This window comes from Eucalyptus grandis, chromosome 6, assembly GCF_016545825.1.
Source record: "Eucalyptus grandis isolate ANBG69807.140 chromosome 6, ASM1654582v1, whole genome shotgun sequence".
In the NCBI taxonomy this organism is placed as follows: Eukaryota; Viridiplantae; Streptophyta; class Magnoliopsida; order Myrtales; family Myrtaceae; genus Eucalyptus; species Eucalyptus grandis.
This window is the reverse complement of record NC_052617.1, coordinates 10544042-10559381: the sequence shown is the minus strand read 5'-3', so window position 1 is coordinate 10559381 and position 15340 is coordinate 10544042. Positions and strand designations below refer to the sequence as shown.

Sequence of the window (15340 nt, the reverse complement as noted above, 5' to 3'; positions counted from 1 at the left end):
CCATCACCAATTTCCGGTGAATCGAGAAAAGCCATTGTGGTCTGTCCGGAAGAATTAAGAGCCTCCAATGCCCGTAACTTTGATATTTCTCCCTTCACTTCCCAAATCCTAAGACGTTGCAGGTTTGCCAAACCTGCCAATGTTCCTCCCACCAAATCTACAGAGTATTTCCTTTCCAAATTATTTCAGGAATTCTGATGCACTATCACTTCTATTTTCTTTTTCTTTTCCTTTTTCCTTGGGTTTTATTACTTTTGTTTTGCTGATCCGTTGCTTATTTGGAGCCATATCAATACCATTCAATTTTGATGAATAAATGTATTTCATACAAAATGTTTATGATAAGAATGCACTCGTAGTAAAATGTTTAGATTAAGCAACACTCAAAATTTGCCTAGATCGTAGTATGACACTGGTCAAACCATGCGAGAGGAACATGCATCTTATTTCGTCGATATACAAGTACTTCATCACATCTATGGACCCTGTGATTATTCTAGTTTAGTAAATATGGAACTTTACAGTACCACATCCATTTGCAACAACGTATGGCACTTGAAATAAGTCAATCATAAGCAACTTCAAATTCGCAGGAAAGCATGCTCAAGTGGCATAGCTGCTGAAGGCTTCTTGGCAGGCTGTGTTCGAAAGCAGCACTGCAGGAAATCCTTTCCCTCGGGAGATAATGTCTCAGGTATTGCTGGAGAACTTCACATCACCTTAAATATGACTTGAGCCTGCATTAATGATTCAACCTTAAACAGAAACTCATGACACGTATCACATACCAAATGGTAATATGTATAGTCCCAAACTTCCTACAGAAAATGGTGATGGATTTAGTCGGAAGCATATTCCTTGGAAGGACAGAGAAAATGAAAAAGCAATGCAGCAAACGTACCCGCTCATACTCACTCCTAGGAAGCTTCACGGAGTTATCATTTCAGTAATAGTATGTCCCAAACTCCACATGTCGGCAGCACAATCGAGATCCATGCTGTAATTATTCACCATCAATGATTGTATGAGCTGCACGATATATTATTCCATCATTCCGCCACAACAAAAAAGGAATGTAGCATTAACGTTCACAAAAGCAGAGTATCTCGTGAGCCACCAGTTTAGACTTCCCTTCAAAGAGTAGTAAGCTACTTGTCTGGATAGCTAACAAATGGTATGGCATTAGTAAAGCCGAAGACCATTTAATGTGTTCATGGAACATGGATAAAATAGCAACATCTTTGTAGACATAGATACATTAGATTGACAACTTGAATCAACCACTTTCAACTTATGTTAGCTCATTACTGAGTAGAAGGACCATGAAGCAATCAACAACATGATTTCAGCAAATGCTTGAGAATTCAAAAAGAGAGCAACGATACTATGGCTACTTGTCCCAAATTCCGTTCTATGGACCAATACACTTTTATTTGCCCCGTGTTAGGAAGGAGGCCCTTCTTTACTCGACTAAATTCAATCCTTCTTTTGGAATGCAGAGGAGCAGCAAAAACAACACCACAACCTTTTGCCAAAGGTATTGGGTTCTATTCACTATCGGTCTTAGGAACTTTATGGAAACCACTAGAAGAGGAAAGAACTCTCATTAGGTTTTGGCATCTGTTTGCAGCGAGAAATCTGAGAAATCTTTTCCCGTTTATGCAACATAGTAACTTTACTCAAGACAATGGGAAAAAAAAAGTGAAGAAAATTACTCAATAACATCCATCTATAATAGATTTTTGCACGAGATGAAATGCCACAAACCGGTGGTGAGAAGTACAGTCACCCCGGGTCCCCGACTTCACATTCAAATGCACCACAGATCTGCTAGGAATTTCCACATGCAATCGTAGTCTTGCAGGTGAAGAGGTCGAAACTCACATGTTTAGCAATCCCAAAGTCAGCAAGTCCGACTATCCCGTATGCATCCACAAATAAATTAGCTCCCTTTAAATCCCTGCGCTAACCAAATAGTTTTGACAGTCAGTAGCGCAATCGTCCTAATCCAATATGCAAGGCATTTCACGATGCTTGATCAATGGTTTAGAATTATCCATGTATGGAGTTGTTAACGTGCAGTGAAGCCAATCCAGTCACAATATCATAGGTAAAAGTGCGGACAACCGATTCTGTCAGGGTCCCAAGACGTTCCTTTATATACTTGTCTATCGAACCGTGATGTGCATATTCTAGATATACGTTGAGCTGATCCTCAACCCAGTATGTATGGACATGTTGAAATTTTGGTGAGTCAAATTATGAATGCCTGTTGAGCTGGGACATGCAGATGTCGTGGAAAGTTGACTCACAATTTCACTGCCATAATACTGCAGAATGTTCGGATGTCTAAGCTGGCTAAGTACCTGAATTTCCTATAGTAGCAAAGCAATCAATTAACTGGAAATGATGAAAGAAAGTTTCCTCGCAGCATATTTAGATCAGACGAGAGGATGGATTAGATGCCAAAGCATAACAAAAACATTACCTGTTTAAACTGCCTCATGCACTCAGCCAAATTTGGATCATTAGGCAATAGCTCAAACTCCTTCCATTCACCCAGAACTCTGGTTTCTCTGTCACGAAACATGTCAAAGTTCAACCGACTGGATGTTTAAAAAATTGAGCATGTCAAAGTTTCCCAGAGCTAACTTACCAGTTGCTTGCAATGTAAACACTTCCGAAAGTGCCACGTCCAATAAGCTGGCCTTTTCCCCATTGACTTGCTAGTGGTTTCAGCAACTTGAGCTGAAGATGTAGGGTTATCCATCTATCCATGACTTCGAGGCATTCAAAGAGGGGTGATAATTGTGCAATTCTTTCTTCTTGGTCTTTTTACATTTTAACCTAAAGTGGGGCTAAGGTGACCTTTTACAGCAAAGGGAGGAAAGAAAACTTCCTGGCTTGTGTTTCCAGATATGATACAACTACTAAGCAAGTCGAGTATTCTATACTAGATAGTTTAATGTCGAAACAAGTTCAATCAGGGTCACGCTGCTCTGATCCAAAAGAGCAAAGTGGCGAACGTCACAACATTTTCGATCGACAAGTTAGAGCAATATTATATTTGAAATCATTTCTAAACACGAATAGATTAAAGGTACTGCTGCCCAAAATTCTCTCTTTTCTCAGAAGGCTAATATTCCTGGAAGATCAATCCATAATAATAAATTGTCCTTTCATTTTTTTGACTAACCCGAAATATCGACCAGATTGACTCATTTCCAGTAGCCAAAAAAAATGCGATTGCGTTCAAAATACACAAAGCATGGCCACATGAAGGAAAGTCAATTCATATGGCAACTTGAGTCGAGTTTGCACGCTTGAGTAGCAGGGCTTTCTTCAAGAGTAGAGCCAAGGATGATCCTTTCTCCTGGCGGACAGTTCTGCAAAAGGCCGCCGTTAGAGCTGCATGACTATATAGACAGATAAGCTACATCTTTATAAGGACTTTTTGAGAAGTGAAGCAATCGTATATTAATTAAACTCATTAACCTATAGCATTTGAAAAAAAAGGATGCACTTTTTAGAGATAAGGTTGAAGAATAGCCTGAGCATGATCCCACATCAGCGTCTTTCACTTTTCCTCATCTTCCACCTCAAGAGATTCGAGAGAAATCTGTTCATCCGGCGAGTATGGGGAGGACCTCTGAGTATGCCGCATTAACGTTAACAAAAGCAGAGTACCTCTAGAGCCATCTAGTTTAGACTTCCCTTCAAAGAGCGGCAAGCTGCTTGTCCGGTTAGCTAAGAAATGGTACGGCATTAGTAAAGCTGAACACTACTTGGTGTGTTCATGGAACACCGGATAAAATAGCAACATCTTTATAGACATAGATACATCATATTGATAACTGAATCAACCACTTTCAACTCATGTTAGCTCATTACGAGAAAAAGGACCATGAAGCAATCAACAACATGGCCTCAGCAAATGCTTGAGAACTCAAAAAGAGAGCAACAACACCTTGGCTACTGTCCAGAATTCCATTCTATGGATTAATAAACTTTTATTTACCCATGTTAGGAAGGAGGCCCTTCGACTCGACTAAGTTCTATCCTTATTTTGGAATGCGAGAGGAGCAGCAAAAACAACACCACAACCTTTTGCCAAAGGTATTGCGTTCTATTCACTACCGCTCTTAGGAACTTTTTAGAAACCAGTAGAAAGGGAACTCTCATTAGGTTTTGGCATCTATTTACAGCAAGAAATCTTTTCCCGTTCATGCAACATGGTAACTTTACCTGAAACAATGGGAAAAAAAAGTGAAGGAAATTACTTAATAACATTTCATCCATCTATGATAGATTTATGCACATACGAAATGCCACAAACCAATAACGAGAAGTATGCAGTCACCCGGGTCCCCGACTTCACATTCGAATGTACCACAGATCAGCAAGGAATTTCTACATGCACCGAGTAGTCTTGCGGTGAAGAGGTAAAAACTCACATGTTTAGCAATCCCAAAGTCAGCAAGTTTGAATATCCCAGATGCATCCACAAATAAATTAGCTCCCTTTAAATCCACACAAGCCAAATCGTTTTAAATGTGTCCTGGGGCACAAAGAAGAAGGTCCAATCATCCTAATCCAATATGCAAGTCATCTCATGATGCTTGATCAATGGTTTAGAATTACCCATGTATGGAGTTGTTAACATGCGGAAGCCAATCCAGCCACAATATAGCGGGTAAAGTGCGACAACCGATTCTCATTAGGGTCCCAAGACGCTCCTGGATATACTTGTCTATTGAATCATGATGTGCATATTCTAGATATATGTAACGCCAATCCTCAACCTGAGTATGTATGAATATGTTGAAATTTTGGTGAGTCAAATAATGAACGCCCATTGAGTTGGGACGCATAGATGCTGTGGAAATGTGACTCACAATTTCCCTTACATATCTTTTGCGAGAATGTTCGGATGTCTATGCTGGCTAAGTAATTGAATTTCCTGCAGTAGCAAAGCAATTAATTACTTGGAAATGATAAAAGAAAGTTTCCTCAGCATATTTAGATCGGATGAGAGGATAGATTGGATAGTATCACAAAAACATTACCTGCTTTAACTGCCTTATGCACTCAGCTGAATTTGGATCATTAGGCAATAGCTCAAACTCCTTCTCTGCACATAGAGATCTGGTTTTTCTGTCGCTTAATATGTCAAAGTTTAGCTGACTGGATATCTAAAAAAATGGAGCATGTCTAAGATTCCCAGAGCTAACTTACTGGTTGCTTGCAATGTAAACACTTTCAAAAGTGCCACATCCTATAAGCTGGCCTTTTTTCCATTGACTTGCTAGTGGTTACTGCTCTGATTTTTGGTTACTTGAGCTGAAGCTGTAGGGTTCTCCATCTATCCACAACTTCGAGGCATTTAAAGAGGGGTGATAGCTGTGCAATTCTTTCTTGTTTGTCTTTTTACATTTCTATTTCAAAGTATGACAAAGGGTGAAAAGAAAACTTCCTGGCCTACGTTTCCAGATATGATACAACTACTAAGCAGATCAAGTATTCTATACCCGATAGTTTAACGTCGAAACAAGTTTAATTGGGGTCATGTTGCTCTGATCCAACAGAGCAAAGCAGCGTATTTGACACAATATTTTCGATCGACAAGTTAAAGCAATATCATATTTGAAATCCTTTTTAAACAAAAACAGATTAAAGGTAGTGCTGCACAAAATTCTCTCTTTTCTTAGAAGGCTAATATCCCAAGAAAATCAATCCATAATAATAAATTGTCCTTTCAGTTATAAGACAAGATAGGAAACAGACTTTGCTATTCCCTTGGCTTCCCAAATCTTCAGATCCATTGCTTTTTGACTAACCTGAAATATCGACCAGATAGACTCATTTCCAGTAGTCAATGAAACATGCGATCGCATTCAAAATAGACAAAGCAGGGCCACACAAAAAAAGTCAATTCATATGGCAACCTGAGTCAAGTTTGCAGGAAAGCATGGTCGAGCAGCAGGGTTCTTTCTTCAAGAGTGGAGTCGCAGGAGATGCTTTCACTTGGTGTTCAATACTACAGAAGGCCACTATTAGAGCTGCATGACTATATAGACAGAAAAGCTATATCTTTGAAAGGACTTTTAAGAAGTGAAGCAATCGTATATTAATTAAACTCATTAACCTATAGCATTTGGAGACCAGTGTGGCCCTTTTCGGAGATAAGGTCGAAGAATAGCCTGAGCATCGGGATGATCCCACACCAACGTCTTCCACTTTTCCTCTTCTTCCACCCAGATATACGGAAGCTCCTCAATTTCACACAATCGCAGTTGCAAAGGAATCCTCTTCAGTTCTGGGCATCCGTGAACGTACAATCGTTTCATGAAATCACAGCTTATTGGGGCTTCGTATATGCTCTTCAGCTGGTCTAGAAAGCGTAGCATCAAACACTCTAGATTTGGGAGAGAAATTGAAGAAGGCTGGAAGGATGAAGGAGTGTTGTTTACAGAAGTCGTTATGCTTTCTTCTTGGCCTTGTCCCTCTCCGCTTATCAACTCCACCATTCCTTTGCAGCTAGTGACCTCGATACTTTGAAGATTTCGAAGATGAGGCAGCCACTCATACGTAAGCAGCTTTCTCATGTTATTGCAGTACCGTACTTGAAGAAATTCGAGAGAAATCTGTTCATTCGGCGAGTATGGGGGAGGACCTCCGATTATCTCCTCCATCTTCTTACATCCGAGTACTTCGATACTTCTCAGATTAGGGAAGTGGGGCATCCACTCAGATTCCACCGCTCTCTTCATTTTACCACACCCCACAACTTCTATCTTTTTGAGACTAGGGAAAAATGGGAGCGGATGTGGTGGTGGGGATGTAACTGCTGCTATTATCCCTACCATTTCCTCACAAGTTTGTATCCTTATCTCTCGTAGATGCGGAAGGATGGATTTAAACACATGCCCAAAGAGATACTTCAGTTTCTGACAATCATATATTGTTAAAACCCTAAGGCTCGAGAAGAGGAGAGGCGCAAGGGCTGGGGCAAAGATGTCGATTACTTCTTCGTCTTCTCTTCCATAGAGCACCCCTAAGTTTTTTGAGTTTCCTATATATAGCTTCTCAAGGTATTCAAGCTGACCTATGCTAGACAAATTTGTTATACCGTCGCAACGAATCGTCATTTTCTGCACGTCTTGGGGAATCAAAATAAAAATGCCGGTGCATTCCCCTCCCACACTCACAATAGCATGATCCCACCCCCAAATTTTGACTTCCCTCTCCAAAATCTCAATTTGAGTAATATTACATTCTTCCTCATAATGATATTTTTTGTCGATATAATAACAGAGATAATAATAGCAGCGAGCATTACTTTGTTCAATAACCCTCACACACTTATTGAAATCATTTGCATCTTCAAAAGAGCATTCGAGTGTCTCCAGTGCCCTCAATTTTGTCATGTCTTGTCCATCTAGAAAATGAACTTTAAGATGCTGCAAGTTTAGCAAACCCCCTAGTACTCTTTTAGGTAATTCAACGGTCAATGAAAAACGTAGGTCAAGGTATCTCAAGTTCACCAACATTTCCAAACCCTTGGGCACTTCTTCAAGCTTAAAACAGCCACCAACGTCCAACTTTCTTAAAGATGTGAGCTTCCCTAAATAAGGAATATAGCACAATTTCCAACACCCTCTAAGCAATAGTGCCCTCAAGTTTACCAAATTTGAGATGGAATTTGGAAGTTCTGTTAGTTCACAGTCACTTAGGTTTAGGACCTTTAGCCCACATAACTGTTTGAAGAAAGAACCAGGGAGGACCGCATCCTCTAACAAGCTTCCATTCAGTAGTAAAGTTGATAGTTTAGGACAATTTGGTGACATGTTCAATGGAATTTCACTTATTTCGTTTCCCATCAGAGAAACTTTCTCCAAAGCATCTGTCCAATATTCCTCAGATGGAATACTTTCCAACCACTTTCCTGCTTTTACAATGGAAGTTGCACTCATGATGTGCAATGCCATGTCTCTAATCAAATCGTGCATCTTCATGTTTTCTCCATAATCTTCCAATAGGCAAACATTTTCCAGTTTGCTCAATATGGTGAAGCCTCTATCATATTCTTTCTCCCTCGTATTCATATTCAATCCACAAATCAGTCCTTGGTCAATAAAGAATTCTATCAACTCGACCTTATCAATCAATTTATCTTCTGGATAAAGTGCGCAAGATAAGAAACACTGTTGAACTTCACGTTTCTCAAGGCGATCGTAGCTGACTTCTAGTTGCTTTAAGACTCTCTTTTCCATCTCCGTTGGGGCATCTGATTCTTTCAATTTCTCCAAGCAATCTCTCCATTCAGACACATTCGTCACTCCTCGCATGCTTGCTGCCATCGTGATGACTCCAAGTGGCAAGCCTGCACATTCTTTAACAATGGACTTCACAATTGTTTCCAAATTAAGGGCCACTTTGGATCCAAGCTCCTCAAAAAATAAATCCTCAGCTTCTTCTAGAGATAGAGGTTCGATTTTTATTTCTTGACATTGCATCCGGCGGCATACTTCAAGGGATCGAGTGGTTAAGACCAACTTATTTCCATCTTCTCTAATAGGGATTCCCACCTCTTCAAGATTGAAATCTTCCCACACATCATCAAGGATTATGATCAACTTCTCTCTTTCGGTTAAAACAGCGGACAACATTGCTGCTCGTTGCCCCACCTCCTTTTCTTGTAGTTTGCCTAAATTTAGTGCCTCCCAAATGTCGTTCTGCAACTTTTGTGTGTTAAAATCTTGTGACACGGTGATCCACAACACATTATCATGATTTGCTTTTTCGAGAAGTCTATTATGTATGTGCTTCATAAGAGTGGTTTTACCAATACCCCCCATTCCATAAATGCCTAGTCGGGATATTTGACTCCCGACTAAGTACTCCAAAATCTTTGTTGTATTTCTCTTAAATGCCTCTCCCACCAACTTTCGTTCTATCAACTTATTGACTTTGGTCTTTCTCGCCCCAAATAGTCCTTTTGGGAATTCGCCTTGTTTCATAAGGTCTTCTGCTTGTTGCGTCAGTGTATCCACCTGCTGGTGTGACGGCAAACAATCCTCACTTGTTGCTTCAATACTCTGAAAATCTTTTCTGAGCTGCTCCACATCCGCCAACCAATTCTCAACTTCCTTTTTCTGCTTCTTTAGTGATAGAGACCCGGCAAATTCTAACTCATCCCTTATGTCAGCTTCTCTACTGTAGAGTTGCTTTATTTTTCTTTTCAAAGCTCTACTCTTTTCAAAGTTGTTGTTTGTGTTTGTGTGACTCGTTAGTGGCACACCCTTGCTCATATCTAATTCTGCAATTAAATCCATCGGTCTCATTATAGCATTCTTGCTTCCCTTAATAACATAACATGGTGATCGATGCATAAGGATTAATTTAGGTAAATAACTATATACCTGGCAATGACGATGGGACTATCAGACCTGTTCCACGACGTTGAATCTGAGGAGCTGAAGGAGTATTATTTGGAGCTTGATGTGGAACACTTTGATGTTGAGGGGGCACCAGAGCTGGTTGCACTAAGATATTGGAGTGTCCATGCACACAGGTAAAACAACATAGAACTTGGTCACAAAAGACATCCACAAGGAAAATCAACATGCAGATAAGTAAAATATTTTGATGAAAAAACCATGCCGTAAAGTAAGTGATGTTGGACAAACATAACATGCAATGATACTACGGTAATTGAGAAAATATTAGATATGGAAATAGACCAATTTGAGTCATACTAAAAGAGAGTTAATAATACAAAGAAGGATCACTTCTGCAATGAAAACATCAACGCTCACTCGAGTTGGAATACCTATGATTAATTTGGAATGACTATCTATTTAGGTAAATCAAGACAGTCACTTGTGATGGTTACGGGCCAGCCATATTTGCTCCATTCTCCAGAACTTGCAAATTGACAAGTGTTGCCTCGATGTGAGGGCACCTAATAGGCCGTAATGCAGTGATGGGACATATGCCCCTCGAATCTCGCAGGGGAAACGAACTGGTTTTAGTTCCACATTCTTCATTGCAGCTTCGAATGATAGGTTAGAATGCGGGACAGTGTTGGCTACACTTGTTACACTAGATATACGTGGCTGATTGCAATCCAGATTTGAATTACCTACACCAATTGATCATACTGGAATGATGATGTCCCTGCTGGTGCACCTTTTGGCATCACTAATTTATAAGCCACAACTTCATGCATTAGACTCCAATCGAAACATTCTTACTCACCATAGCAAAGCAACATGGGGTTTACAAGAGACCACATGAATGATAAATATAATATGGATTTTGTTAATAAGCGTCAACGAGACCCATTTAATAGATCGATGGTATTATACCTTCCGGTGTTGATGGGCCAGTTGTGTTTAAGATGTCCTCTGGAATCTGCAGAGGGGAATTAAATGGCTCAATAATAGGAGGTCCATTGAAAGGTCGTGATGGAAGAGGTGGCTCTATGTCCGTGGAAAGCGGTAGAGGAGATAAGCCAGTGCCACCTTCACACTGCCTGTGAAAGGTCTGATCTGGTTGATTAAAATGCCGGGCAGTGTTTGTTGTGGCCACGTTAGTGAGTGGAGCATTTGATGCAATGAGACCAGGCAAAATGGACCCCCGTGACTCATTCTGAAAAGTATTATCAAGGAGCTGGTGGTTTTGTGCTGGCAATGACGCACGTTGATACCGTTGTGGATTTAATGTTAGATACCCAGGTAAAATGGGCAACAGTTCATTTGGCCCATCATCAAGCAATGAATTTGGCAGGGGAGATGCGATAGAGTGATTTGTTGCACCATCAGATGGGAGGTTTGCGATGTCGACCGCCCTGTCCTCCTGCACCACCTGTTCCATCCATCTGCGAGGTTGTGGTGTCCTCCGTACGTTCATGATTGGAGAACCCCTGTTCATATCTATTTTACAAAAATACATATGTTAAATTTCGATAAAATAATTTGAGGATATTTACGGATCTAACGAAATGATAGTATCTATTTAGATTAATCAAGACACATCTTGTGATGATGATGATGGGCCTATTGTATCTGCTGCCACCTCTGGAATTGGCAAACCAAGGATTGTTACCCAAATAACGTGAGAGTCGATCGTATGCTGTGATGCAATTGAGGGATCTATGTCCACTGGAATTTGCAATTGAGAGTGCTGATTACTATCCCGCAAGCAATTTGACTTACCTGCAGCAGGTAATTGATCATAATGGGATGCTAATGTCCCTGCTGGAGTCTGCTGATCATTCAATTGCATTTGAGATTGAATGGAACATTGTGATCGTTCTGGCAAATCAAAAAGAAACGATTCCACTCCCGCTAAAGTCATTGGCAAACATGACATGCTTTCACCTGTGTGTTGTTCATCAAAATTAGGATATGGTTGATTGGAACACGAGAAAATGCCTTCTATGGTTAGTTTATTAGATCCAGTGAGTCCAGTGGACAATGCACTGTTATTAAGGAATAGGTAATTGACTTACTTCACATTTCTAAAGTTCCGTAGAAAGATCGTTTTTATTGGAGATGTTTAAAAGTCTCCACTTCGGTTAAAAAACCCGACGTGTTTGCATTGAAAAATATAATGGATGTTTTTTCTCCATGCCTAGATGCATGTATAGAAACACATGAACATACCAAGGATATTTTGTGCCAGTGACGGCATTGCTGAAGTCTCATGAAAACGACACTCTAGGTCATAGTTGGAGTTTTCCATGTCAGTCGCCCTCTCCGAGCTTTGTGATGACGGAGGAAAAGCTGGAGACAGCACGTCACGCGACTGTGGCTCCGCATCTCTGCTCTGTTCTTCAGCCAAGTCTCTGCTCCCTCCTTCAGCCACCTCATCGAGTAAAGACCGCATTAGCGTTCTTACGTGGTCTGGCACTTCTGTGCAAATGGAATTCCCCTTATATGGGGCTTCAAGCAAGTGACCTCTCACTCCTGTAAGGTCTCCAAAGAATTCATCCCTGCAGTGATGACAACGCCATTTGTTTTCCCCCAGTCTATCGACGAATTTCCAGGCTATATCATTTTTGTTATCAACCTGCAAGCAAATAGAGCGCACCCCTATCATATATTATCCCCATTTTTTTATAAATCTTCTTAGCACGCATAGCATTATTCTCAAGCACATAATATAGCCACCACAAGTGCTAAAGCCACCTGACTCTGTAACAATTCCATTAGCGTGCTTATGTGCTCCGGCACTTTTGTGCAAGAGACAATCCCTTCTTTTGGTTGTTTAAGAAAGTGACTTTTCACTCTTGTGACTGATCCAGAGTATTCAATTTTGCAGTAAGGACAACGCCATTTCTTGCCCTGTCTAATCACGAATTTCCAGGCTATATCTTCAAGTCGCGGCATCTTGTTGTCTTGATTATCAACCTGCAGGCAAAGAGAGTGCACTTGATCATATAACGTAGCGATTATTTGTATATTTTCTCAGCGCGCATAGCATTATTCTCAAGCAAATAATAGCATCCACAAGTACTAAAGCAGGAGAGCCAAACTGCAAATTAATATTCAACGACCCAAGAATAATCTGCTGTTTTTGACACAAGAAGCACCGGATCAACTCAAAGACAACTTGGAATTTTTTTTTTTTTTGGTAAGGTGACAACTTGGAAATTGCGGGCTACCTTCTCTAAAAAATAATTAATTCTAGAATTACAAGGAGATGTGGGGAATCAAAATATCGTTGGATTTTGACAAAATCGTTGCCGGCAAAGAAAAATCCATAATAGATCCGGATATTAACTTTTAAAACGAAAATCCCAAATTCATGATAAATAAAGCTAAAAAAATCTTTTCTAGTATTTGGAAATGGAGAGTTCTGGGGTAGCTCGACCCTTTCGACGGGCTGCAATCCACCGTTGTCGCTTTTCCCCTCTCTCTCTTCTCGCCCCTTCTTTCTCTATTTCTTGCTCTCTCCCCGAGAATTTTATTGCATCTCACAGTTAAGTCCACCCACCTACATTCAGGTCATTTAACCCTTCATTTCACATAGAATCCATCAGATCTACTTGTCAAGTGCGCATATATTTGATCCAGGTAAATAAGGATGTTCAGTTGGAGAGTCTTTATTTGATTCTCACAAATGGAAAAAAATGGCAAAGATGAGGACGGAGCAACATACCGTTTAGGACGCAAACAGCAGATTCAGATGCACGCAAGTGGCAACTAAGAAGCCGTTCTCGAGATTCGGAAGCACTGGTCAGAATCCAGGAATCAAGCAAACGAGTCTTCCTTTCGCCGAAGGCGGAGATCCAATTCCTAGAGTAACAAGGGCATTGGCCTGCTGTTCGAAACGGGAATGAACAGCTTTTGGTGAAGAATCAAGAGGAACTCTGCCAGAGTGACAACAGAACAGTTGCTAAGAATGGCCAGGAAATGTCTCTCTTTTTTCAAATATTTCACTATGCTTTTCCATGTGAGAGAGAGGGGGAGAGAGAGAGAGAGATAGACTTGGCATTGGTCAAAGTCTTGTAGTATGATCGAAACACTGTCGAAAGATACGGATACGCTCTATTCTATCGCACTGTACTCCGTTCATGAATCCTTGCCCGCGTTGGCATCTTCAACTTTAATTGCCATCGCTACTTGCTAGCGCTTAAATTTCTATTCTGTGAAAGTTCAGTGGATTCCTTTGCTAAAAAAAAAAAAAGTTCAGTGGATTCCTTGCTGTCCAAAAGCTATTTGTCTAATCAAACCCAAAAACTGTTTTTTTTTCTTTTTAATCGCAACCCAAAGGCTAGTTCAACTAGTAGAGCTTTTCAGCACCTTTAATCTCATGGAGGCGTCATGGAGAATCCTCATGTGGCCCGATAGATAGTTGTCGTGACATGCTTTCACTTTTTAATTTTTTTCTTTTTCAACCTACACTATGACCTATTACTATAATAAACGAAAATGACTTTTTCCCCTCTTTAAAGATTTTATTGTTTTTACTCCGCCTCCCGTAACTTTGTCTTTTTATCCTTCCTCCTTAGATTCTACGAAATAATATGTTTTCAATTGTTTAATAAATAGTTAGCATTACCAAAATTAACCCCCATGCATGAAAATTTTTCTGAATATATTAGCTATTTGGTCTTCTTATTTAATATATTAAACCAAATATAGAAAAATAGTCAATCATATGACTAGTAACTAAATACTTTCTACTTTGTTTATATCATCTATGAAAAGTAAAAGTATGAAAACTATTTTCTTCGTCAACGACAACTTTTAGAAATGCACCATTGTTAATTATGAAAATATTTTTCATTAAATAATTATTTCAAACAATAGAAATAACTACGTTTAGAAAAAAAAGATTTGAACTATTCATTTTTTACGAAACAAATGGAGATTTATTGAGAAGTAAGAAAATTTGTTGAGTTATCTAAATAGGAGACCGTACCTTGGAAGGAGAATCTCAAGCAACCCTTACGCATTAAGCATGAATCTAGAGGAGCATCAAGGGTGTTGGGTAATTGTTTCCCGTGACATTGTCATCAAAAGGAGTGAACAGTGTTACTTATGGAAACGCGTTCGCCTTTGAACGCTTCGGCCATAAGGAAACTCATACTAATGTGCACTCAAGAAACTTGGAAGCCCACTTATCTTTTCGTTTTCCAGCCCGAAATAATAATAATTAAATAAAGATTTTAAAATAATCGGTGTACCAAATGAGGTGGAAAACTATTATAACGTAAAAATACGGTTCACTTAATAGCAAAACAAAATTTACCTGAGAAGGCTACTGCACTATTTTCCTCTTTGTACTCCACCATCTTAATTTATATATATGTCCAATTTTCCCTCTAGAACTGATTCGCATTGTATTAATTAGGAAAAACTCCTACACTTATTAAATTACGAGACCCATGTATTGTGCAATCTGGATCTTTAGTCCAAAAAGAAAAAAAATTTCGACCATGGGATGATTTAAAGAGAAATAATAACTTACTAAGTTTCAAGGAAAATTACTATCGACACATAAATTTTTGTCCAAAAGTATTATCCCCAGTTTCCTGAAATTCAGCAATTAAATTCACCAATAATTTGACCCCTAATAAAAATAAATTTGTAATCCTGTATTCTTAATCTCTCTCACATTCTTTCGCATTTAAAATTGCAAAACCTTTCTAATAAAATTGTGAATTCTTGTGAACCAACCTATTACACGACCCGGCCCTGGATTTTCCGAGGAGAATTTAAACGGAAATTCTAGATCCTTCCCGCTCCTTCCTTCTGGTTCACCGAAATGGTCGACTCGAGGCCACTTTCAACACGGCCTTTCTGCGCGTGCGAAGGAAGGGAAATAG

At 39.7% G+C, this 15340-nt stretch overlaps 2 protein-coding genes, 1 long non-coding RNA gene and 1 pseudogene across 14 annotated transcripts in view; 1 reads left to right on the top strand and 3 right to left on the bottom strand.

Moving 5' to 3' along the window:
- LOC104448263 overlaps window positions 1–15340 on the top strand; it is a 69841-nt pseudogene that overhangs the window by 8930 nt on the left and 45571 nt on the right.
- Window positions 1–15340, bottom strand: part of LOC104448320 (mitogen-activated protein kinase kinase kinase 5-like) — a 78431-nt gene that overhangs the window by 53005 nt on the left and 10086 nt on the right.
- On the bottom strand, window positions 420–4533 carry LOC104448333. 8 transcript variants are annotated; one of them, XR_005552130.1, is made up of 7 exons: window positions 4455–4533; window positions 2657–3747; window positions 2489–2576; window positions 2313–2375; window positions 1885–1960; window positions 902–1029; window positions 420–737 (listed from the first exon to the last, which is right to left on the bottom strand). It is a non-coding gene; the product is annotated as an uncharacterized LOC104448333 (long non-coding RNA). The 8 variants fall into 8 exon arrangements; XR_005552129.1 differs by having other exon boundaries at window positions 2313–2576; window positions 2657–3386; window positions 3496–3747; XR_005552125.1 differs by having other exon boundaries at window positions 2313–2576.
- LOC104429205 (probable disease resistance protein At4g27220) lies at window positions 5236–13578 on the bottom strand. 5 transcript variants are annotated; one of them, XM_039315424.1, is made up of 10 exons: window positions 13168–13578; window positions 12880–13023; window positions 12195–12416; window positions 11670–12075; window positions 11220–11384; window positions 10371–10937; window positions 9423–9545; window positions 6146–9319; window positions 5946–6037; window positions 5236–5837 (listed from the first exon to the last, which is right to left on the bottom strand). In XM_039315424.1, exons 3-9 carry the CDS (start codon window positions 12393–12395, stop codon window positions 6021–6023), a joined length of 4653 nt encoding a protein of 1550 aa, XP_039171358.1. In that variant the 5' UTR covers window positions 12396–12416; window positions 12880–13023; window positions 13168–13578; the 3' UTR covers window positions 5236–5837; window positions 5946–6020. The 5 variants fall into 5 exon arrangements, with proteins under 5 accessions (XP_039171358.1, XP_039171357.1, XP_039171359.1 ...); XM_039315423.1 differs by having other exon boundaries at window positions 12880–13002; XM_039315425.1 differs by lacking the exon at window positions 12880–13023 and having other exon boundaries at window positions 5236–5435; window positions 5785–5837.